The sequence below is a fragment of the Rattus norvegicus genome, chromosome 4 (genome assembly GCF_021556685.1).
Source record: "Rattus norvegicus strain SHRSP/BbbUtx chromosome 4, alternate assembly SHRSP_T2T, whole genome shotgun sequence".
Taxonomy (NCBI): domain Eukaryota; kingdom Metazoa; phylum Chordata; class Mammalia; order Rodentia; family Muridae; genus Rattus; species Rattus norvegicus.
In genome coordinates this window covers 47,777,734-47,802,203 of record NC_141537.1, presented here as the reverse complement: position 1 = coordinate 47,802,203, position 24,470 = coordinate 47,777,734, and the positions used below count along the sequence as shown (strand labels likewise).

The 24,470-nt window shown below is 41.8% G+C and overlaps 1 protein-coding gene across 4 annotated transcripts in view; it reads left to right on the top strand.

Moving 5' to 3' along the window:
- The first annotated feature begins 9,975 nt into the window (after nt 1–9,975).
- Nucleotides 9,976–24,470, top strand: part of Cttnbp2 (cortactin binding protein 2) — a 163,143-nt gene continuing 148,648 nt past the window's right edge. For 3 of the 4 annotated variants that reach the window (XR_015685327.1, XR_015685326.1, XM_087656211.1), the window contains exons 1-2: nt 9,983–10,146; nt 22,152–22,259. Coding sequence is in view for 2 of the 4 variants with exons in the window: in XM_087656211.1 (XP_087512337.1) it covers nt 10,066–10,146; nt 22,152–22,259 (189 nt within the window). In the remaining 2 variants the exon portion in view is untranslated. 4 annotated transcript variants of the gene reach the window in all.

Below are 24,470 nucleotides of genomic sequence, written 5' to 3'. Positions count from 1 at the left end.
CTAATTTCCTTTCTGGCCCTGGTGTTTCATTACAATAGCAGAAATCCTAAGAGAGTAGAAAAAAAACAACTGAAGAAGATTGATTTCTGTGCTCTAGGAACACATGCATATATGCACACACATGCAAATGAGCATGAACACACACACATGTACATGCATACTCCTCATTTAATTAAAATAGGCATGTCACAACAATCAATTTGTCTTCCTGATTTAAATGAGCCTTCCATACTTTCTCTTTCTAGACTTTTTGAAGTTCATATGAGGTTTTTAATATTTAATTGAATACCATGTAATATTTGGCTTGAAATTAAAATTTTATACAAATAGCCTTGTTATAACAGTTGTATATTTGTGCAATCATTTTATTAAATTCCATAAATTTCTTACCAAAATTGCATGTGTATTAGAGAGATTATTAATTCTTTAAAAGGTATAAGAAAAACCTGAAATAGAAATGTGTTAAAACCATCCAAGGAGGACTAAGGGAAATAATCCTCCACTTTAAACACTGCTCTGTTCCTTCTTAGGGTAACTTAATTGGCCTACCAAATATAGAGTTCAATCTCTTGAACTAGGCAAATTAACAAATATATTTTATATATATTTGAAAAAGTTATGGAATTTTAAAAATGAAAACATTCGTGATAATTCAAAAACATATTTTCCGGTTGGGAAGATATCTTCTCCTGTAAATCACACTCCAGAATATCATGAGCTCCCAGTTCAGTCTTAAGGTGTGTAAAAAGCCAGGCATGATGTTGCTTGTGGAGGCACGGGGTAGGAGTGGGAGTGGGAGTGGGAGTGGGGTCCTTTGAGCTTACTGGTCAGCCAGCCTAGCCTGAGCAGTAAATTCTAGGTCCCTGATATGGGTGAGGGTTGAAAGAATTCTTCTCTCTCTCTCTCTCTCTCTCTCTCTCTCTCTCTCTCTCTCTCTCTCTCTGTGTGTGTGTGTGTGTGTGTATGTGTATATGTGTTTTTGTGTGTGTGTGTGTATGTGTGTCTCTCTCACGCACAGAAGTTTGACATACATGACCACACAATTTTCACTAAGCTCTTATCCATACTTGGCATTTACTCCAATTAAGAACTTTCATAACAGATCACAGCATACCTGGGAAAATTGTATGTATAATATAAATTATAGATTGTTTAAAATACCAACATAATTATTGGAGGGATTTCAGACTGTCCTGATACTTATGAACACTTAGAAAGCCCGTAAGTTAGAATCCTTGTCATTACCATTATATCTTCTTATTTACTGGTCTAATGAGTAGACATCTCTATTATTACAAATTTGCTTCTCATAGGAAGAATTTTCATCACTAAACTTAAATATATCTCTTTTTTTTACAATCTTCTGGAATTTTTCAAGTGTTTATAGTTTTGGAGAACCAACTACATGTTTTAGCACTGAGTTCTACTCCTAATCTTATATATTTCGTTTTGTGAATTTAGTACCTTTTTTCTGAAACAGAGTCCTTTAGTATTACCACAAGGCCAAAGGGGCCCATGACACAAGACAAGGAGGTGCTAACACTCACTTCACTTGCATGTGCATCAGTGTATCCTTCTACCTACATACCGGAACCATTCAATAAGTTGGAATAAAGTTTTATAGTTGATTTGGCAATTTCAGGTACTGTGAAACCCACCAGTCCTCATTTAACCTTAAACTGTAGAGACTCTGCCAGAGATGCAAAGTACATTTTAGAATCCTCTATTCATTGGAACCCACCCATTTAACCCTTAACTTCATTTACTCTGAATGACATTTTTTAAAAAACCTAATGCAGGCAGGCCACTGTCTAAACATAAGAGATACAGCAGTACATTTCAAAAACCATCAACAGGACTCTTACTTGGTGGCAATATATCTTACGACTATAAACTAACCTTTATTGCCAGCCTGGCAGTCTGTGTCAGAGTACAGACAAGATCATTCATCAGTACCTCGATTCTATTTGTCAAGAGACATGGGGGAGTCTAAGCTAGGCTTACCCCACCCCCAGATGTAAAACTATAGGCCTAGATACAATTATCTTAGGCAAGAGAAACTAGGATGTCTTGTTAGACATTTTCTCTCTGAGTGTGGCTTTCATTCCCACCTATAATATACTGTGTTGTCTTAAGCCAACTCTGAACTAAACCAACAATAAAATGGGACCATGCGTATGAAATACCTATCAGTAAACATGAATTCAAGTGGGGCTTCAGAAACTATGATTCTTGAGGGAAAGGTTGGGATGGTTTGGGGATAGTTGGGAAATAAGAATGTGACAAACTGCATTAAAGAGCAGACTTGGGTTTTGGGAGGTTGCCTAAGTGTTTGTGTCTTGGACGACACCACTTCAGAGTGAAAGAAACTTTGGAAAAGGGAGTTCAAATATTGAGTACTCAATTTTCTCTGGAATTTAAAGTCAAAAGACAACAATATCTGGAAGGCTTAGGAGCTAAAGGAGAAAGAAATCATAAACAGGACAAAGTAAATTGCTATACACATATATAAATATGTGTGTGTTAAAGAGATTAATTGTGTTATATTAAAATCAACACGTTTTACCTGATTTAAAGAATCTTCCGCCTAGATGTTTAAACTCTATGTCTAAATCTACAGTTCTGACTTTGTCTCAACAATTCTAAATAGAATTCTGTAGTCAAAGCAGAACAATTCAGTATGGTTGGTATGTGAAATGTCTTTACCCACTACTCAAACTTAGGAGTCTAGATCCAGTGTAGTTCAACTCTACCCCTGCCAACACCTCATTTGAAAAAAAAAAAGCTGGCATTGACAGTCCCTGCCACATGTGAGTGTCTATCTATGGCCACAGCGCATAGGGTAGAGGAATGATCAAACTAAAAGGGGTCAAGCAAAGCTGCATTGTAATGACCATGTGGCCTGAAGGGTTAGTAAAGAGGGTGAGGTTGAAAGCTGACACAACACTTAGGGTTTTACTGCTATGAACAGACCCCATGACCAATGCAACTCTTATAAGGACAACATTTAATTGGGGCTGGCTTTTAGGTTCAGAGGTTCAGTCTACTATTACCAAGGCAGGAGCATGGCAGCGTCCAGGCAGCCATGGTACAAGAGGAGCTGAGAGTTCTCCAGCTTCATCTGAAGGCTGCTAGGAAAAGACTGGCTCTCACAACATGGTTAGGAGGAGGGTCTCATTGTCCACTCCCATAGTGACACACTTCCTTCAACAAGGCCACACCTACTCCTCTAAAAGTCCATACCTCCTAATAGTGCCACTCCTTGGGCCAAGCATATTCAATCCACCACAATATTAAAGGAAAGAAAAAGTAGTGGTATAATTTTATATTTCAACTAAATTGATTCTTTAGAAGACATTAATGCTCAAATTGATAATAAATACTGGGTGAGGATAATATCATGATAAAAAGAGCATTCCATTTCCATTAGCAAATATATATATTATATGTTACCATAAAACATTTTCAGTAGAACTGTTGATTCCTTGGTCTAAGTTTCATTATCCTACAAATGAATTCATTTCCCCAGAATCTAGCAATAACGATGCCTTTTTTTCCTTTTCACTTCTCGATTCATAAATATAATTAAGCCTTCAATTCTATCTATGACATTGTTTCATAAATATTATGAATTAAACTGTATTTTGTATTCATTGGTTATTCAATTTCTGTATGAATATTTATGCTATTTTTTTCAAATAATACCCTCACATTTCCAAGTGCTTTAAAATGAGCCCAGCTACTATGAACTATTTAACTGGTTTGTGTTTTTGCCTTTGTTTTTGTTTTCTTTTCTTGAATAATAAAAGTAAATACTGCTATAAATTGAGACTTGGGGCAATGTGAGGTGAAATTTATGTCTCAAAAAATAGACTGTATTAGAAATTCCATTAACTACAAAATTCGTGCTTTTCTAGAGAATACAAAGGTATTGGTTCACTTCATTATTTTATGTAGAACTATGTGTCTGTAACTGAAGCAAATCCTAACCAACTCAAGCATAAGCACTTTCTGAGTAATTATTAAGACTGCAAAGCGTCATCTTTGGTTTCTTTTCAAATCCTTTGAACACCGAGTTTGCTTTTGTATCGAATAGAACGTCTCCAGCATTACAGGGAAATTTTAAGGTTTAGTTTTATAATGGGCTTCTGCACATCTAATCAAAGGCAAGAAGGGTCAGATCTCACAACCTATTTATATAGTTTTAAAACTCTCTAAGAAAAATACAGCTCCGCTATAATTAATGACTAATGGTATAAATACTTGTGCCTTCACCGTTGCCTAGTAACTACCTACTGCAAGCTTATGGGATGGCTAAAGAGGCTGAATGAGTGGACTAGCTCAGATCCATTTCCAATTCAGATGGTTCAGGGCAGCTGTGGGCCAGATCCTTTGTTGAAACTGTTTTTCCCTACAATGATTTTGCACTGAAACATCCTTGTACACTACAACTTATGCTTCTAAGTGTTTCTTCAGGTAGAAAATGAAACCAGCAAGTAATGATAGAGAAGAATTTAGTAGAATTGGTACAACTCTACCTGGGATTTCTGCACTAGCCCTGCCGTCTATTAGAAGGACCTGATTAGTGGATGATATCCTTATAACTTCTTTATATCTATACTCCTTTAGTAAAATCTCATATCAGAGCTGGCTGTGAGGCTTATACCTGTAATCCCAGCCCTTGAGATGCTGAGGGAGGAGGTTCAGGAGTTCAAAACCAACCTGAGTTGGAGGCCAGTTTGTAGAGAAAATTTAATCCAGCAATGTGGCTGCTCGAGCAAGGCATCACATCCAAAGATATGATCTGTTCAGAAAGCCAACATGACCTGGATTACAGAATTATCTGGCTGAACCGCAGAAATGTCCTTAGTACACACTTTTAAGGAAGCAGCCATCTTTGAAAGTGACGTCTAGTTGAGGGGCAAAGTGATGAATCAGAGAAAGATTTGAGAGAAAGAGTCAGAGATAGTGTATGCTAAACTGTGATGAGAATGCCTCAGGAAAGATAGGTTACTTAAGAGCAACACAGGAAGAGAGAAGGGGAGACAGGCATGGGGCATGTGCTTGGTAGTGGTAGTTTTACAGGGACAGTTTTACAGGCAGAACAAGCTAGACACATGTGAACAGAGAATGAGCCAGAGAATGAGAAGGAACGAGAAGATCAGAGCATATTACCTCAGCTGGAGAGATGGCTCAATGGTTAAGAGGACTAACTACTCTTCCAGAGGTCCTGAGTTCAAATCCCAGCAATCACATGATGGCTCCCAACCATCTCTAAGGAGATCTGATGCCCTCTTCCGGTGTGTCTGAAGTCAGCTACAGTGTACTTCTATATAAGAAATGAATCTTCAAAACAAAACAAAACATATTGCCTAAGTTAGGCCAGGCCAAACAATTCAGTCAGAAACCAAGAGAAGCCAGATTGAATCAGTCACCTTGGAAGATTGGATTTTACAGAGGATAGAAGCTTCCAGACCTAGGCCTATGGATAGTTAGAACAGAAAAGTAATGCTGTTCACACAACTTGGGTACAGCTCTCATCTCATCACTTCATCTGAGGAAGCAAAAGGGACATTTACAGCAGTTTGAGTAACACAGTTGGACCCCATCTCCAAAGGAAGACAAACACACTACCGTCTCCCAAACCCTGGTGTTTGGAAACCACTTTGGCAATTAAGTGATTCCCATTTCCAGATCCTTATAAAAGATGGCATGATGTCTCATCTTTGTTGTCAATTTAACTATATCTGGAATCAGCTAAAACTTCAAACAGCTGAGCATGCCTATAAGAAACTTTCTTGATTAGGTTACAGTAGTTAAGAGAAGACCCACCCTAAACTTGGGCTTCACATTCTGGTTGTAGTCCACATAAAAGGACCGGGGAAAAGGAAGTTTTTGCTTTTTGCCTGCCTGCTCTTACTCTTGCTGGCAAGTTCATCTACTCTGTTACTGAGATTTTTTTTGCTGGTACTAGAACCTACATCTTAGAAACTTCAATGTAGACTGAAGACTGGCAGCTCTCTGGGAATCCTCCACATCAAGTTTAGATTGATGAGAGCTCTTAGTTTGTAAACTGAACAACTACAAGATTCTTTGCCTTTCAGTCAGGTGACAGTCGTTGAACGACCACCACATATATTCAAGCCAGTCTAATAAATCTGCTTGCGCGCGCACTCGTGTGTGTGTGTGTGTGTGTGTGTGTGTGTGTGTGTGTGTGTGTGTGTGTGATTCATTCTGTTCTCTTCCTTTTGAGAACCCTAACTAATTCAGACGGTATTTAAGAGGATAGGGGAGACTATAAGGTTAGGAGTGACTTACATTTAGCTTTGACTTTCTTCATACCAGATTTAATTTCCTAATTGCATTTTGCTTTAGCTTAGGTAAAATCAGTTTGCATTTCATTGGCACACACCAAGTACAGTTGGTGAGAAGGCCTTCCAAATCCATAGGTTGTTGACTAGAATGGCTAACTAGATTCAAATTAAATTTACCGAAAAAAACCTCCCAAAGAGCCTCCAGTACATGCAGATAATGACAAGTTATCTATAAAGGAATGCAGTTAGGTCATATGAAGACCCATTTCTGGCAATGTCTTGATTTCAAAATCAAGACATTAGATGAGGTGCTGGGAGCTAGCATATGTTCTTTCTTTCAGAACTCCCTGAAGTTAAGATTTGGGGCCCCCTAGGTTGGTCACTTCATTCAGAGAGAATAAGTGTGGGAGGGACTACTTCAATTGTATAACTATAGTCTTTGGGGTGTATGTAGTCAGAAATGATTCGTTACTTTGTAATTTTGTCATTTGGCAAAGCTAAGACATGATAGCATATGGTTTGCTCTCTGGAATTATCATAAATGTCATTTGACTGAAGTAAAGATTCTCTTCCATGGAGCTGGTTTTAGAATATGCATATGTTCCTTTATCTTTTCATAAGAAGGAAACCTCCCCTTACATCATGATGTGTAACTCTCTGGGTTCTTGGCTTTGTGGGTTGGAGGATGTGGCTGGGGAGGCCAAGAACAGGGTTTAATCAGGAAACTGCTTGGTTTCCCAACCACTGTCTCCATTCCTTGCCTCAACAACTCATTTCTCTAGTCTGAGAAGAAACCTTTAAAGAGAATTTTATAACTCAACACGAACACCTCTCTCACTCTCTCCCACAGTTCGGTAAACAGTCAACCTCAGATTATTTTGTCAGGAAGACACCATCTATTTACAAAGAAAAATTAACCCAAATATTAAGGTTTGGCTGGTTTTTGTTCCCAATGTACTCAGTATCTCTCCTGATACTCTCTTCTGTTCTGATGCAGAAGAGATTGCATGGGTTAAGAATCTGGTTCATCTCTACAATAGGAATTCTTTTCTTCTGCTTCTTGTTGCAGCTTCCTTCATCTACCGGCCTTTCAGAATTTTTCATTGTGTCTCTGGGATGTCTTTCAAGGTTATTATTACCGAGCAGTTTAATGAAGTGTCAAAAGGATGATCAAGTCATTGTCCTTTCAGATCTATTTGCTTTAACTGCAAGAGAGACTGTCTTTGTGCAGAAAGAGTTAATTTACAATAGCAGTGGAAGCTATTGAGAACTATGGAGAGAATTTAAAGCAAGTGTCCTCCAGTGGAGAGCCAGCTCCAGGCCAGACTACTGGTGTGGGAATCAAGCCTCCTCCTTTGCTGCAACTGCAGGATGTTCAGCCCGAGCCAGTTCATAGCACTTACAGTTTCAGGATAGAAGCAAAAGGCTGGGGTTCTCTTTCCCATATCCCAGGTCTGGGCAGTTAAAACAAGAGCTCTATTTTTATGTCTGTATTTTTTTTCACTTACATACATACGCATAAGCAAAAGGGGAAAAAAAACAAAACAAAACAAAACAAACAACAACAACAACAAAAAAACACGTCCAGGAATTGACTCCTTTTTCTGACATGAATCTGTTTGGGTTTTATTTAGAATGAAACCAAGCTATTTCTTTCCAATGATGTAGTTAAATTTTTAATGTTATAAAATATCTTCAAATAAATGAGGCATTTAAAAACTGAGCTGCATGTCTAAGAACATATCTACTTCCCAGCAATAAGGTGTTTTAGATACCTACTTAATTCCCAAATGAAATCCATTATTTTATCCTCCTGCCTCTCCCTAGTAGTGTGCCAGCTAATTTTTGGAGCAATAATTCAACATGGGTATTAAGAAAATGGATGTACTAAAACGAAGTTTAAAAAAAAAAACCAAGAAATATCTTTGCTTCTAATATTAAATATTTACTAACAGTTCAAAATCTTTTACTGTCAAATGCTTTTCTTTCATCTTTGAAGTCTAGATAGTCTCATATCAGCAATTTCAAGAGAGTAGTTGACTAAATAAAAGAAATGGTGTGATAACCAAGAGTACCAGCCAAAGGGCTGAGGAGATCAGCTATCAGAGTGAAGCCACTGAGAATAAACAAAGGAAAGTCTGTGCCCAGGATAACCTGCAGGTGGTTCCTAAACTCTGACCCTTACTCAGGGCACCAGATGTTTCCTTGACCTGTCTTTCCAGGGGGAACTTTCTAGATTTTGTTGACCAGTCCCTTTCATTGTCTTTGTAGAAAATATTTTCTCTGATTTGTGTCAATATTCAGAACCAGATCGGAAAGTGAACAGTTAAGGTGTCAGGACCTGTCAAGAGGAGCAGGCTGGGCTTTTGTTGTTGCTTCGACTTTGTTTTTGTTTTGTTTTGTTTTGTTTTGTATTTTTTATTAGATATATTTCTTTATTTACATCTCAAATGTTATTCCCTTTCCCAGTTTCTGTCCATGAGCTCCCTATCCCCTCCCCCTCCCCATACAGGTATCCCCCCCCATCCACCCCCCTTACCGTCCCACTCCCTCCCGACATTCCCCTGACTTTGTTTTTTGTTTGTTTGTTTGCTTGCTTGCTTGCTTGTTTTAAACGCTTTGATCTATAACCCATACAACTGAACATTCCAGTCATCCATCTTCCAGAATTTCAAGCGTGGGATTGGGTGGTGCGTTGATTCGGCTTCACAGAGACACAATTTGAATGTCTCCATTTGATTTTGTGCTTTCAAAGCATTTTGGGGGGATATGGAGATTTGGGAAGGTCTTTGCCCTAAGGTCTCAATCACGTGATAGACTTTTCAGATTCAGCCAGAAAGTCTAAGAGCAGAATTAGAGGTAGGAGATGGGGAGGCTTGGGCCTAACTCATCCATACAAACTCCAGCCATGCATTCCCATATGATCATTTTGACAAAGGTCTGTGTGTGTATCCTTGTGTCCTAACTTGTACGAAGGAAGTTGTTGTTCTCTCAAAAGTAGTAAGACATCACTGGATACTTGGTGCTTTTTCAGAACAGATCTCAGGCTGGGGTGGGGGTGGGAGTGAGGGATTCCTCCTTCTTTGAAACGAAGCAGTTACCAACCGAGCAGATAGGTACCGGCGGATGAGGGGTGCTAAAAACAGCTGGACACAGACTTTGAGCTGTGGGTTCAGACTTAGAGTTGATGGTTTTAGAGAGGACTAGCATTGAAGATGTGATAAAAACAAAGCCGGGTATACAAACCAAGAGGGTAGACGTTTGCAGGCCACAGGGACTGGAAGATATTAAGAAAGGCACCTCACTGGAGCTAATGGTAGTGAGGAACGGTTGCTCGATTTTAGATTTTTTTTTTTTTTTCACATCCAGGAGTCTGGCCCAGGATCGACTTGAGCCCGGCTGCCTAAGCAAAGATTTGGCCAGCCTTTGCCTCGTGGGAGGAAGCGTGCCTTCTTTTGCAGCCCCGGGTGTCTGTCTTTCGGACATCAGCGCGAGGCCGCGCCGCTCCGGTGCCAGTTCTTGGTCCTGTGGGAGCGACTGGTGCGGGCGGGCGGGTGGGCGGGGCTCCGCGTTTCCAGCGCGCAGAGGGTTAAGCGGCAGGGGCGGTGCGGAAAGGCGGGAGGGGACCGCCGAGCTCCGGGGCTGAGAGCGCCGCGGCCACAGCCAGCAGCGGGTTAAGCGCCGCCCGCGCCGAGAGAGCTGAGCCCTGCCGCCGCTCCGAGCTCGCATTCGGATCCGCTAGAGCAGGAAGATGGCGACGGACAGCGCGAGCTGCGAGCCCGACTTGTCCCGCGCCCCGGGCGACGCGGAGGGGGCCACGGCGGAGGCGGCGGTAACCGAGTTCCCTGGGCACCGGGATCCGTGTAGACGGGGGCTTGGGTTGGTGCCAGGATCCCCACTGGACACTCCCCTATGGGTGCCCGGTCCTTTCCTGGGATGCCTTGTCTTTCTCTAGGGTGCCCCCTTACTTCCACGGGGTTCCTTTTCTTTACCCATGGTCTCTCTTCCCAAGGGTTTCCCTTCCTCCTCCTGGATACCCCCTTTCTCCTGTGCCTCTTCCCTTGGATACCCATTCCTTCCCCGGGGTGTGCCCTTCGTGTGTCCCTTCCCCAGGGTGTCCCCCGGGACAGAAGCGGGTTCATGTCGGGGAACGCCACCTCCTACACACACCCAGATGCTAGGGACCCGGTCGGTCCTTCTGGACACTCCACACATATCCCTGATGACCCCCATGCCCATTCGCGGGGTGCTATGGAGGATCTCAGTCCCCATTGTTCACCGCTTCGGGGCGCAGAGCGGACGCGAGTCTCGGGGTGCCTGACACCTCTCGGGGGACCTGGGTTAGTAGAGAGGGGGAGGTGAACCATCGCCAGGCAGGTGTGGGATGCTCTGTGTGTGTGTGTGTGGGGGGGGGTCATGTGTCTTGGGGAGGCTGGTGGGAGAGGCCCAGCGAGCACCAGCACTTTGGGTCCTAGCTGACTGCTGGCTCAGTCAGTCATCTGTAGGGATGATCTTCCAGACCTAAAGCGGGATTGAGCTGGTTTTTCTGAACCTGGTGTCAAAACATTGTTCCCTTTCTCTGGCGTCTTAAGTTCCTTAGGCGCATACCCGCTCCCTTCTTTGATACTCTGTCTTCTGCATGCACAGATATTACCTTCCTACCTTGCTTTGGGGGTCTTGACCCACAAAGCCAGGTTGGAAAACATTCTCAGGTCGAGGAAGCAGCTTTTGCTGGAGCTGCAAAGATCTGCAAAGAAAGACAGGTCTGGGAGCGCCTCCCACCCTTAGCCAAATCCAGCACCTCAGAGGATTCCTTAGTGGGACAGAGTGAGCTGAGCCCCGCGTGGACGACCCCTCGTGTCTCCCACCTCTAGATCCAAATCCGGGTCTGGGCAGTGGAGGTCAGGACCAGACGTAAACAACCTGTGTTGTTGAATTTCCTCCCACCTCTGGCTTCGAATGGGAAAGGAGAGACGTGGAGGAAGGTGCTTGGTGGTGAAGGCTGCAAAAGCAGAATGCTAGAGGAGGGTAGGGGAAGGGAAACTACTAACCCCCATCGTGAAAGTGGAAGATATGGGCTTGGGGAGCTTTGAGGGAAATTCGCATTTTTCATTCTTTGCCGATAAGAACGTTAAAGATATTTCAAATGAAACCTTTCCACATGTGAATTTCTTTCTATGACAACGGAGAAAACAAGTCCCTCTGGGAGTTGAAATTATCAACTGTCCTGTTCTCCATGGGAGTGGGGGGAGTGGAGGTGTGGCAGAACTCGCCTCTTCTCTCTCTCAGGAAGGTGGATAGTTTGTTTAATCTACTTAGAATACACCCCTTTGTGCCTACACGATATTTCAAGCCCAAGATAAACCAACACCAGCACGTGGTTTATGATGTGTGATGTAAAACTGTAAACAAAATTGCATTGTCAGGAATACTTTTGTTCCAACGAGGTCAGTGTTCCTTGTCAAATGTTCAAAAGTGTCAGGAGCCTGATTCAAATGCGGATAAATTAGCAGCTTGATGACGTGACTCTTGTTAAGGGGAAGAGTCAAGAAAAAAACTCTCCCGAAGGAAAGGAAAGAACCTCTTTCAAGGGATCCTATTCTGTAGGCTTCCAACCTGCACTAACAGCACACTTATGGTTTTTAAAGTAAAAATGTTACGCTTCAGTCTGTAAAATTGGGCTATATTGATTTTTTACCAGTAGTTTGCGCTTGAAAAGGGGACTCTTAACATGACCTACTTGAGTAAGCTGGTCTTTATTTCCAGGTAGGGTCACAGGGAGCTAAACCTTACCATGGAGTCTCAGTCACGTACCTCTCTGTCTCCTGAGGTGCTGAAATAGAGGACCTTACCACCACCAGCCTGGTTTTAGGCTGTTTTTGTCGTTGTTTTTGGCTCAAGAAAGAAAAAAAAATAGAGAAATCCTGTTTGTCGTGCTTGTTTTTCATCTAATGGTTAAAAATTAAATCTTTTAGTTTGCTTTTTTTCTTGGCCGACAAAAAACTTAATATATACATATTTTTAATTTTAAGGAGAAATTCTCTTTCTGCCCTGAAGAGATTTATTTCATTTCAAACTGGTTTACATCTTGTGGAATTTTATATATACATTTGGCAGAATCGAGCTAGTGAAGCCTCAAAGCCATTGGCTATTTTTGAAAGAGCATGTTTTCAGAGGGTTTTTTTTTTCTTTTCTATTTAGATTGTTGCTTAGGAACTGGCTTAATTTATAGTTTGCAGTTTAATATAATTTCCAGTGGAATGTTTTAAATTTAGTTTGTTATCCTTGTTCTTCGTTGTTTAAATCCTGAAAGCACCTCGAGCTAACAGCTACATCATTCAATAGGATCTTATTAATAGTCTACGCTGTGATCCATGCTGGGAGCCTGGGTTATTTTCAGTACCTTAGCCAAATGCAATGACTTTTATAGGCCATATTGCTATTTCTGCTCAGAATATAATTCTTTCTGGTAGGCAGTATGGAAAGCGGGATCTGCTTTTTATTGTCACTGTGGAATTTGGGAGTGAGAGAAAAAAATGGAGATCCATTTAAAGCTGTACTTGGAGAGGCAAGCAGCATTCTCCTCGTTCTAGGATTTCTGGATTAGCTAATAAGCAAAGCGTAGATATAGATTTTGCTGTGAAAGTGTCAATTAAAAGGAATGCCTTAGCGTCGTTTTGGTTAAAAACACATTGTTAAACCTTATGTCTGACATCTTGAAAAATTTGTTTTCTAGGTGACAGTGTTGACTGTAAATGCAATAAAAGGGGCCTTCTTAGCTACTTATGGTTTTTACTTTTGACAAAATGAAATCCTAGTTTTATAGTAGCTGGGGACTAGTGAAAGTTTGACAGAATAATGTAAAAGGGAAATGCCGTGAACTCAACACACATCACTCATCAGTCACGAAGGCAGAAGCATCATAGGTGGGTAGCATCTTTACTGCCTTTGACCCCTTAAAGCTTGACCATGGTAGACTCTGGAGTACAGAGAAGAGTCAAACCACAACAGGCACAAAAAAAAATGTGGATAGACCTTTTAGGAGTGACAGTCAGAGAGAGAGGGCTCCTAGTGGAAGGATCTGGAAATGGTTTATGGAAGGCACTGGAAATAGTCCATGGTGGAGGACACTTGTGCTGGCCTCTCAGAAAGAGGATATGAACGAAGATGGAGATGGCGGAAAGTGGTTGTGCACCCATGCCGTTTCTTGAGTTTCCTTCACAGCAGTTCCATGTCAAAGGCTTTCAAAGATAGGTAGAGAGATGTCACCATTTCAGCCACAGGCTCTAGAACACAGCTTACGTTTTGCAAAGTTGGAAAGATTAGGATGGAGGTATTCTTGCTGTTTCCACAATGGCTTTCATATTTCCGTTTGCATCTGTTCTGTTTATTTGTACAGCGATTGCTGCTGCTGTTAAATTTCTCATAGGAGCTATTTTGTGTTGATGAAGCATTTGCCCATTTGTGGCTGAATCCATACCAAAGCTAAATTACCACTTGGTTCTATTCTTATGGGTTTCCCATAAGTTTGTATGTTGACAGAACATTTTACAGCATTAGTACTTCATCGGCAAGGACAGATAGCTGCTGTTGATCATGTGACCACCAAGGCTGGGACCTGGGGAGAGTAGAAGCCTTTAAGGAGAGTCGAATGAGTTGATTTCTTAAATAAGGCTCATCATTAGAAACTCTCGTAATACTTGATGTTGATCGGCCAATTGCAAGACATACTCTGTATTACAAGATATAATGAAGATATTGGTCTGTGGTTTATAATAGTAAACATTGCAGATACTTCTGGCCTTAAGTCAATAGACTCACTGACTTTCTTCCCGCCTCTATTCTTCAGTTGTGAGGGTTGGACATTATGGACAAGTACTTTTTAACTGAACTCCATCTTCAGGCCTTTGCATTTCAGTTGTTAAGCATCTGTTACTTACTGTAAGGTGGAGGGGTAGTATATGCCACGGCTTACGTGTGGAGGTCAGAGGACAACTCTGTAGAGTTGGTTCTCTCCTTCTGTCTCTGGACTCCGGGCATCATACTCGACGGGGAGATGAGTGCCTCTGCCTGCTCAACCATGTCACCAGCCTCCTTTTCTTTTCTACAGTTCCCTTTTCTAAGCGCTTTTCTTAATGATGTATCAACTGCTTTCCAGAGTTCTGGTTTCAAAATTTGATATTCTTACAAGTCTTACAAGTTTTCTTTTCAGTTTCTTGTCCTCCCAGTGATGATGACTGAGGCTGAGGATGAAATGGTCATACATAGATAAACATATTACTCCCTTCCTGGACTTTTCCAACTTAGAGTTAGTGCCACACTACTCATTAAGATGGAGGGGAGGGAAAAAAGACTGGACAAGAAATGAAGAGATTCGTCAAGGCTTTGGAATAGTGGACAGGTGGATACGTGGGATATGGGACTCAAATCCAGCTTCAAGTGCCGAGCAGAGATGGTGTCATTTCTATGCCTTGGCCTTATAGTTTGTGCTACCTCAGCTCATTTGAAAAGAGGCTCAGTTAGATTCCTCTCCACTGATTGCCTGGTGCAAGACTTACATTGCATTTTAAAAGGCCTTGTCTTGGGCTGGAGTGATATTGTAGTCAGTGAAGAGCTTGAAACTCACTTAAGAAAGTCCAGCCCAGTGATGTGAATTTACCAGGGTTTCTTGGGCTTGGGCAGCCAGGGCCAGCCAGAGTTTGTCTCTACAAGCAAGGTGAGATCACCCATGGAGGGATTCCCAAGGTTGACCTTTGTTCTCCGCACAGAAGCACACATTTATATCTACGTTATCTCATTTTCTGTCTCTCTCTGTCTCTCTGTCTCTGTGTCTGTCTGTCTGTCTCTCCCCACCTCCCTTCCTCTCTCCTTGCCTCCTTCCTCCCTTCTTCCCTACTTTCTGTCCAGGAGGTACTGAGAGTAATAGCTATGGTAGCATTAATGGTGAAGTACTGCCAAGATTTAGTTGCATCTATTGTTAATAGCATATGTACAAAAACAAATGCTGTGTATAGCATGCTGTGGTCCATGTAGAAATAGTGATTTGAGTTCAAAACTCTTAGCTTTTAGTAAAGAACTAGGTTGCAGATCTCTTTGAAGGCTGTGGTAAGTACAGTGTTTGTGGAGTGGGAACGCAGTTGTAAGTGATTTTGTTTTGGCATTTCAGTATTTCACCAAAAAGGCACCAAGATGATGCCAAAGACCCACGTTCTTCTTCAAAAGGGTATGATAACTCCAAGACCATCATGTTTTGCCTTCTAGGCCCTTGTTTATCTGAAAATCATCATGTTGGCACTTGACACCGTACATAATCAAAATGTATTATGTGGTGTGTTATAAACATCTCTGTGGCACTTGTTGGATGTGGAAGGCTTCTCACTGAGGGGCTGATTCAAGCCTCCTGTTGGGCTGCATGGAAATCTGAGTTCCGTTGGAAAAGTACTTGGTTTTAGTCTTTGTTTTGTTAGTTTTCTGAAATAGGGGTACTTTTTTCTCTGGAGCGAAAGTGGAAGAGGAAATCTGAGAGGAGGAAATGGCCTGCCTGAACCACTTTCTGTTTTCCCTCTAGTTTTCTCCTGGTTTAAAATTAGCTATGCCCATAGCCGGGTTCCCTTCCTGGCATTGTCTCCTTATCACTGTCTCCTCCTCCCACACATAGTTGCTTGTCTAGTGTGAAAGTCTTTAGGCTTTACTGCCTGCCTTGAGGTACATGGTAGGCCCTGCGTTCTTATCAAGTTCTTATCAGGTCTACCTTAGTTCCTTTCCTAGTGTGGGTTACTCTATGTGACTGAAGGTGCCCCTGGAGTAGCCTGTCATATTGTGTCTTACTTGCTCCTGGAGCCATAGCACCCTTTCTCTTTTGTACTGGATGGAGGGAGACTTGTTAGATAAAAGCATGTGAAGATGTAATATTCTTGCTGTCTTGACAGCTAGTAAGGATGGGGAGATAGATAATGCTAAAGATGAGTTTATACTTTGGGGAAATGCACAAGGAAGACTGTGATTAATTGCCACATGAGAAAATGTGACAGACTCTTAAGATTGAACGGAGGAAGGGAAAGATTTCTGCAGTCTACAAGAGCATACAAGCATGACGTTGGCCCCATTTGCTGAAGAAAGATGGGATCCAAAAGAGAAGGGGTGAGAAAAGTGGGTTGGGGAAGCAAAAGCAGGGGTGAGAGTCTCTCCCATTTCCCCTCTCCTCCCTTCTCCTCCTCTGTGATACACTCAAACTCCCCCACCTTTTTTCTTGTCTTTCTTTCAGTTGTTTTGACAGGAACTCACAGTAGCCCAGTCCAACTTGGCTTCAGCTTCCCAAGTGTTTAGACCAAGGAATGAGCTGCCACACCTGGGTATACTTTTTAAAATAGTTTGAACTCCTGAGGACCACGTGCTTTTTCCCTTTGAATTTGTTAATTGGTTTAAATCCAGGCTCTAAATATTTAGAAAGTTGCACCTAATTTCTAATCATGTTAATACAGCATCCAAGATTTGAAAGGTTCAAGGTATTTCATCAATTTCCCTCTGTTTAGCCTTCATTTGTCTTCAGAGAGACTCTGGCTCGCTTACAGAGATCTGAATGGAATTAGTTCTTAGTATCAAGTATTAAACTCGGAAAAAACACATTTCTGTAACTTTGAGGCAGAAATGCAAAATCAATTTTCCTCAAGTACTTCTCAAAGGCTTTTAATCTCAAGAAGAAAAAAAAGTAAGATTTCTTTAATCCATTAATACAGTTCCCCTCCCCCCATGGCACATGAAATCAAGGCTCTTGAGAACTAGAGGAGATTTTAGAAACCACTTAGTCTAGTACCCCCTGTTTAGAGATTACTGAAAGCAGATAAAGTGACTTGCCCTTCCAAATCTATCTCTTGCCTGGTCTCCAAGCCCTCTGCTTTCTCAGATACCTTCCTACTTAAGGTTATAAAGGCATTGATTTCATGAGACTGAAAAGGGAGGCAGGACTTAGTGTTGAAGAAAAGAGTCAAGCAAAATGGCTAGCTCTGTTTGAGTTCATTTTCATTAAGGATCATTAATATGACTGATGTGTTTGGGCCACTGTTTGAAGGATACTTCTGCCACTGTAGCTCAGAAGATCCCTTGTAAGATTTTTGGCTACTGTTATGGTTGGCGTCAGGTGTCAACTTGACACAAACCTATAGTTTGGGAAGGAGAAGGTCAACTGAGGAATTGGCCTGATCAGATTGGCCTGTGGCCAGATCTATACTATACAGTATCTCCTTAACTAATAATTGATGTGGAAGTACAATCCTAGACTTGTGGATGTGTGTGGACTGTGTAAGAAAGGTTGCTAATTGTAGACCTGAGGTCAAGCCAGTCAACGGTTTTCCTCCATGATAAATGAGCACTGTAAGTTAGTAGATATGACTTGCTATATCTCAAGGCAGATGTTCTGTTTGACCAGACTCAGGCAATTTGTTTTACAATAGGTGTTCAGAACAGTAGATTTCCTGGATTTGGTGACTCCTTTGACAAAAGACCTTAGGACAGATGGGTTTCATTTTCTTGTTGTAGGTTTCATTGATTATTATTATTTCCTTTGTGCCATTGTCATTGAAAGGATGTAACCTGGACTTATAGTTTGTTTTGTGGGTTTTTTTTTCTCTTAATTGGGAAATGAGGTCAGTAATAAAATGTAGTCTGAACTGTTTCTCTTGAGGGGACAGTCTTCATGTTTTCCTCGGTGCTCTGAAGATCCTACGGCTGTTATGTGAATAGCTATGTGTTCTGTCATCTGTCTTCTTTTGAAAATTAGATTATCGTGGTTGTTTTAAAATAAATATCACAAATGTAGGATAATTCAGTTTCAGTTTAGTCTTGAACCAAGATACATTAACCATTTTTTTTTAAAAACATCTAAGTTCCCTGTGCTGTAGGGTTATGAGATCAAAGCCATTTCAAGTGAAAGAACACCAAAGGGCTTTGTTCATTTCTTTCCCCTCTCCCACCCCCCCGAGGGGGGGGTTAATGGAACATGCCTGTCCTCTCAGCTGCTCAGAAGACTGAGGCAGGAGGATTGCAAGTTGAGGGTGAGCATGGATACAGAGTAACTTCAAGGCTAGTCTTCCAATCTTGGTGAGACATTGTTTCAAGATGGAGAAGTCAAATGTGGCTTTAGCTAATAACTCAGTGATAAAACATTAGCTTAGCATACATACATCTCTGGGTTTAGCCCAGAAGAAGTCAGAGTGCTTCCGCCTTTCTTTCTTCCTTTTAAAGGAGGCTTTTAATATCAGTGTGTGTGTGTGTGTGTGTGTGTGTGTGTGTGTGTGTGTGTGTGTGTGACTTTAATCAGCCTGCATAGGTACAAAGTTTTCTGGTGGCATTTTTTGCATGCTTAGTTTTATTATCCCACACTTAACCCTCCTACACATTTGCCCCTGGTGTTGGCTTCTGAGCTCGCTCACCTTTTTATTTTTCAGTAAGAAGCAGCAGAGTCCTGTTAATTTGTACGTGTGCAATAGTCAGCGTCTTTAGAGCTCCACCATGTTTTCCGGTACTTTCTTTCCCCAAGTTTCACTAGAGTGAGGACAAAAGCATACAGTAGTAGGCAATAGCAATCTGAAAGTAGTATTGGAATTTTATCATTGAAATCAAGCATTTAGCAATGTTTTACTGAGGATGCAGAAGTGGAGCTTGGTGTAGTGGGAGAGAGATGAGCAGACACAATGTGTGTCCAAACTAATATCTCACTTAATACTTGGTAGTAGACAATGGATCTTTTTTTTTCTAACACTTTGTATGATACATTTGTGGTTCAGCAAGAACACTTGTAGCAGTGTGTTATGCCTTTGATGAATTTCCCTTTTATTGACATAATTCATAGGAAAATAGAAGAATTGGTTGCAGGTCACGTGCCATGATGCTGCCAATGGCAAGCTCTTAACATGACTCTTACCATGAATCGGAATGTTGGCACTGTCTTTTATAATTTATTAGTCCTTAGAGTGCTTTGTCCATGAAGCTTCGGAGAAACAAGAACAATAAGGCACACGATTAATTAAAATCTTTAGAATGAGCAGCAGCAGCATTAATAAAACATTATTCTCTATAGCACGGAGGAATTGCAGTCTCAGTGGGGAAAACCAGGATAAAAGTCTGTCTTCCTTCGTAGTCAAGAAGCTGAGTTTATTGTACTTGGGTTGATTGATTTAAAAACACAAACTTGTAGGCAGTACGCAGCTCTTCTCTACACAGATCATCTGGGCTATTCATAGCAGTTGCACATCTAAACTCTATGCTCAGTTTTATACATATGTTCTTGGACAGTCCTCAGAAGAAATGCACAAAGGAAGTGTCAGGCTTTTCAATGTGCTTAATGAAGGGCTTCTCAAAGTACTCCCCACCCTTCAGCAGCAGCAGCAGCTTGTTAGGTAAATTCAAACCCACCCCACCTCCATTGGTACCACGTTTTTAGGATGGGAGCCCTGCTTTGTTTAAGACCAAGTCTCAGGTGGTCCATCCACATGCTGAAGTTTGAGAAGCACTGCACTCGACGACTGTCTGTGATGATGCTCTGTTTGTGGACCAGAGTTTCAGATAGTATATTGAACTTCACTGCTGACTGCGGATGTCTACAGTGCCCTGATAAATGGTGGTTTCTCCAGTGCTTCCGTTTGTAAAAAGAAGCCATTCAGCTAGAAATTTTTCATTGCAGAGCTATCTAGTCTCTTGCCACTGTAAATCATGATTCTCTTCCTTAGGGGATCCTTGGGAATGAGATGTGACTGGTTCTGGTCATGTCTTGTGACAGTCCCTGACGTCATGGGCTTTGCTGTGCTTGCTCTTGTGCATTCATAGGAAGAGCCTTGTGTTGGAAACTTAAATGCCAAACCATTTCTCTTATATTTTTGGTTCTGAGCCTAGCCATTAACAGCTGAGCCATCGCTCCAGCCCGCCAAACCATTTCTCATTGACTAATTGATAGGATACACCCATTTAATGTGATGCTCACATATTGCATTCTGGAGCATTGGTACTGTGTACCACATGCAGAGATAAGCCAGGCCCCGGCACAGATGGTGCACCTGGTTTATTGCTTACTACTTGCATGACCTGCATATACTTTCTGACTTAGGAGTTGTAGTTTCTTGAACTAAAAATAGAGGTTATGGTGTTCTGTGGATTAACTGTAGATGTTTGGGAATACTTTGGAAAATACAGAGTGCTACATAAATGTACAATCAAGTTCTAGAAGAACAACTTCTGAACTCAGATGGCTGGAGACATATAGTGATGAACTAAATCGTCTTTCTCAGGTAGGGAGTAAGTGGGTTTATCACGGGTGTCTGCACAGAGTGCAGAGACCATGGGTGTTTGGCAGGGGACCTGGTCCTCTACAATAACTCAAACTCAGTTCTAAATGATCGTCTCTCAGTTCCAGCTATAAAATGGATGTCAGAAGACGTCCATGCAGAAGTCATAAGCAAAGAGGTTGGTTTTAAGAACAAGAATTTAGAGTCAATGATTGTATGTGCAAAGCTGAGAACTAGGAAGTTGTAGAAGAAGATATGATAGGGCTAGAAGACTGTGGATTATGGAATAGGACTGTCATAGCCCTTGTACAGACTCCTCATACTGTTCCCGAGTCTCTAAGAAGCCCCTTTTCTCTAGCCCTTAAACCATATCTTAACCTTTGTAGAAGTGCAAGAAACACATACATAGGTTTATTTATCTCTGTTACCTGGTAATAATGTCACCCGATGACACCTCAGGATAACTATACGGGTGATAGTTCAGGCTAATTAAAGCATCTCTCTTTCTCTCTCTCTCTCTCTCTCTCTCTCTCTCTCTCTCTCTCTCTCTCTGTGAGTGTGTGTGTGTGTGTGTGTGTGTGTGTGTGTGTGTGTGTGTAGGAGGAAGAGTTGACAATATGAAGAAGACTATGTTCCTTCAACAGGGACATTGTTTTTCGACTCTGGATTCTTGCCTATGGCATTGGAAATTTGAGAAAGCTTAAATATCTGACTTGAAGAGAAGACAGAGTTCTAAAATGTTTAGTAAAATATTCAGATTTTCTAATGTAGGCTGAATGGAAGATGAAACTTTTCTTCATGGCCCAAGTAGCACATCTGCAGGCCAGATCTGGGTATAGACTGCCAGCTGGTGGCCTCTGCTGTAGAATGTTCTGTAAACAAGATCTGTTATTATTGGATGCCCTGGAATTTATAATCCCCTCCCAGGAGCCACTATGTCAGGGACCCACCAAGGAATACATCTGTGTTTTCTTGTTACCCTCAACATTAGCGCCCTCCCCCACCCCCATCTCAAGGATGGGCCTGTTTTGCTATAGACTCCAGAGCCTTTTAAATTTGTGCTGCATAGTTTGCAGAGAGTCTAAGTCCAGATGTTTAGGCAGTCAGACAACTACATCTCCTTTTAGTCAAGACTTGCAGAAATGGCACTACATGGTTTTCTCTTTCTAGGAGGTGGAGCATCAGTTCTTCACCCAGCTGATGGATAGAATGATCCATAGGTCCTTCATGCCTCTCCTTATTACTCTCCTTTGTATATATGTACACTTACATATGAACATGTGGAATGTACATGTGTATACAGGTATGTGGAGACCAGAGGACAATCTTGGATATCATTCTTCAGGCATTGACCCCACCCCACCCCACCCCCTTTGTAAAGACATGGCTGCTTATTGGCCTGGAGTTTGTCAAGGCTAGAATGGCAACTAGTGAGCCCTGGGAACTGCCAGCTTTCACTTCCCAGTACATGGGATGCATATCCCAAAGCCATCATGGTTGGTTTCGGGACATCCATCAGGAAGGATGTCAGTACTGATTCCATTTTCAATTTTCCTTACAGAAAAAGGAGTTTGATGTGGACACCCTCAGCAAATCAGAGCTGCGGATGCTCCTCAGTGTGATGGAAGGTGAACTAGAAGCCAGAGACCTCGTGATTGAGGCCCTGCGGGTAAGAGCATTCTGGGGGTGTGCTACTAACATTTCCGAGGGGGCCAAGGGCAGAAGTACTTTTCCTCTTAATTTCTGAATCACTCACATTTACAGTGTTAGAGCAGGTTAATGTATACTCTTTACTCAAAACTTCAGCCTTAACAAGACAGACAAACTGAAGTCATGTGGTTGTCGGTACACTGAGAATAAACCATTGAAAATGGGAGACTCGAGATGTCCACTGGGTTAATCAAGAATTTTTATATGTATCACATATTTGACCCTTGGCCATACAATTTGAGAAAGTACTTATACTTTGGTGTCTTGTATGTGTATATGAGACCGTTGGAGAAAATTAAGAAAATCATTAATAAAAATATTGCTAACAATCTATCTTTTTACTTCCTATGTAAGTCATGAGTGATGTTTTTCATTTTCAAAAACTCAAGAGTTAAAATGAAAACGTCTTCAAATTCATCAGAGTTTTCAATAACTTAAAAATATTCCTATATTAGGTTACAAAGAATGGCATTCACCTCTATTACATTTTCGTTTGGCAATAATGTTAAATTCTCTTGATGCAGTTTTCTAATTGGAATTCTACATCCTGACTTGTTTTGGTTTATCAGTTGGCTGTAGGTTTCGGTTTCGTTTTGGTTTTGTCCCCTCTTCTATATCCATTTGTGTGCAATTAGATACATCTTGGCTCTTGGTAATTTGGCAAAGAGAATTGTAATCATTACATACAGAGCATGGCTATATCTTATTTCACTACAGATTATTTCCTTAGACTTTCTGCTGGGACCTTATGTAGACACATGAGAATCCATAAAGTGTCAGCTGATCGTTGCCTGTGACCAGAGCTTCTACAGTGAAGTAGAGAGAGCTAGGGATGTGCAAGGGTGTACCCAGCTTTTCAGGAGGCACACCCAGCTATACAGGTGAGAACTTGGTCCTGGCTGGGAGTGGAAACAGTTCCTGAATTCCATATCTAAAAATTGTTTACCATCACTTCCATGGGCAAGAACAGTTTGCTCATACAGTGGGAGTTCAGTTGTATCATCCACGAGCCAGCACCAATGCAGTTCTACACGTAGCCTCAGCCTTTTAAATAAGGAGCTTTATTCCGTAGCCACTTGCACAGTTTGGTTGTCAGTGTCGTCTGTCCTGTTCTACGTTGAGAATATAGCTGTTAGCATTTTTGTTTAAGCCCCCCCATCCCCCTACCCCTCCACCCCCCTACCCCCTCACCCCCACCCTCCCACCTCCCCACCGCCCCACCGCCAAGTTACTGGCAAGGGCCAGGTATGCCTGACTCACTTTAAAAGGGGCTGTTCGCCTCCTCCCCTCTCTCTTGCTCCTGCTCTGTCCTCTTGTCCCTTCCCCCCTCTCTCTCCATGTGCTCATGACCAGCCTCTTCTATACCTCTCCTCCTCCTTCTTTCTTCTTCTTCTTTTCTTCTTCTTCTTCTTCTTCTTCTTCTTCTTCTTCTTCTTCTTCTTCTTCTTCTTCTTCTTTTTCTTTCTCTCTCTCTGTCTCTCTCTGTCTCTCTCTGTCTCTCTCTGTCTCTCTCTCTCTCTCCCTCTCTCTCTCTCTCCCTCTCTCTCCCTCCCTCCCTCCCTCCCTTTTTCTGTCTCTACTACCCTTTCGACTCCCTTCCCCATGCCCTGAATAAACTCTATTCCTCTATTCTATATTATACAGTGCTGTGGCTGGTCCCTCAGGGAAGGCATGCCTCATCATGGGCCAGCAGAGGCACCTCCTTCCTCCATGCCTGGCTACATATCCACCAAAACGTATTCCCCTTCTCCCTTATCTTTTATAAACACAACAATAGCACTAATATGTGTGACTGTGCTACAGAATACAATCACCAAGTCACATAACACCCTGAAAGCAGACAGAAATGCAGGACTCCATCTTGTCCTTGGGTGTTTTTCCATTCTGTGTTAAGGTAGAACACGAACTGGCCCTGTGTGCCTTTCCGCTGCCCACACACACCATTGACACTTAGCCGATTCTATGGTTTTTGCAATATCTCCAACTGGAAGAGCACAAAAAGGTTCCCCAAGTATCAAGTATATATCTTCAATAGGATCAGTGTCTGGCTTATAAGGAAACTTACATGGAACAGTGAATGGTTTAAACCCTAGTCAAATCCTAGTTCTCGTGCTCATAAAGTATTTCTGTTGTGCTTTACTAAACCATCATGGACATTATGGATAAACTG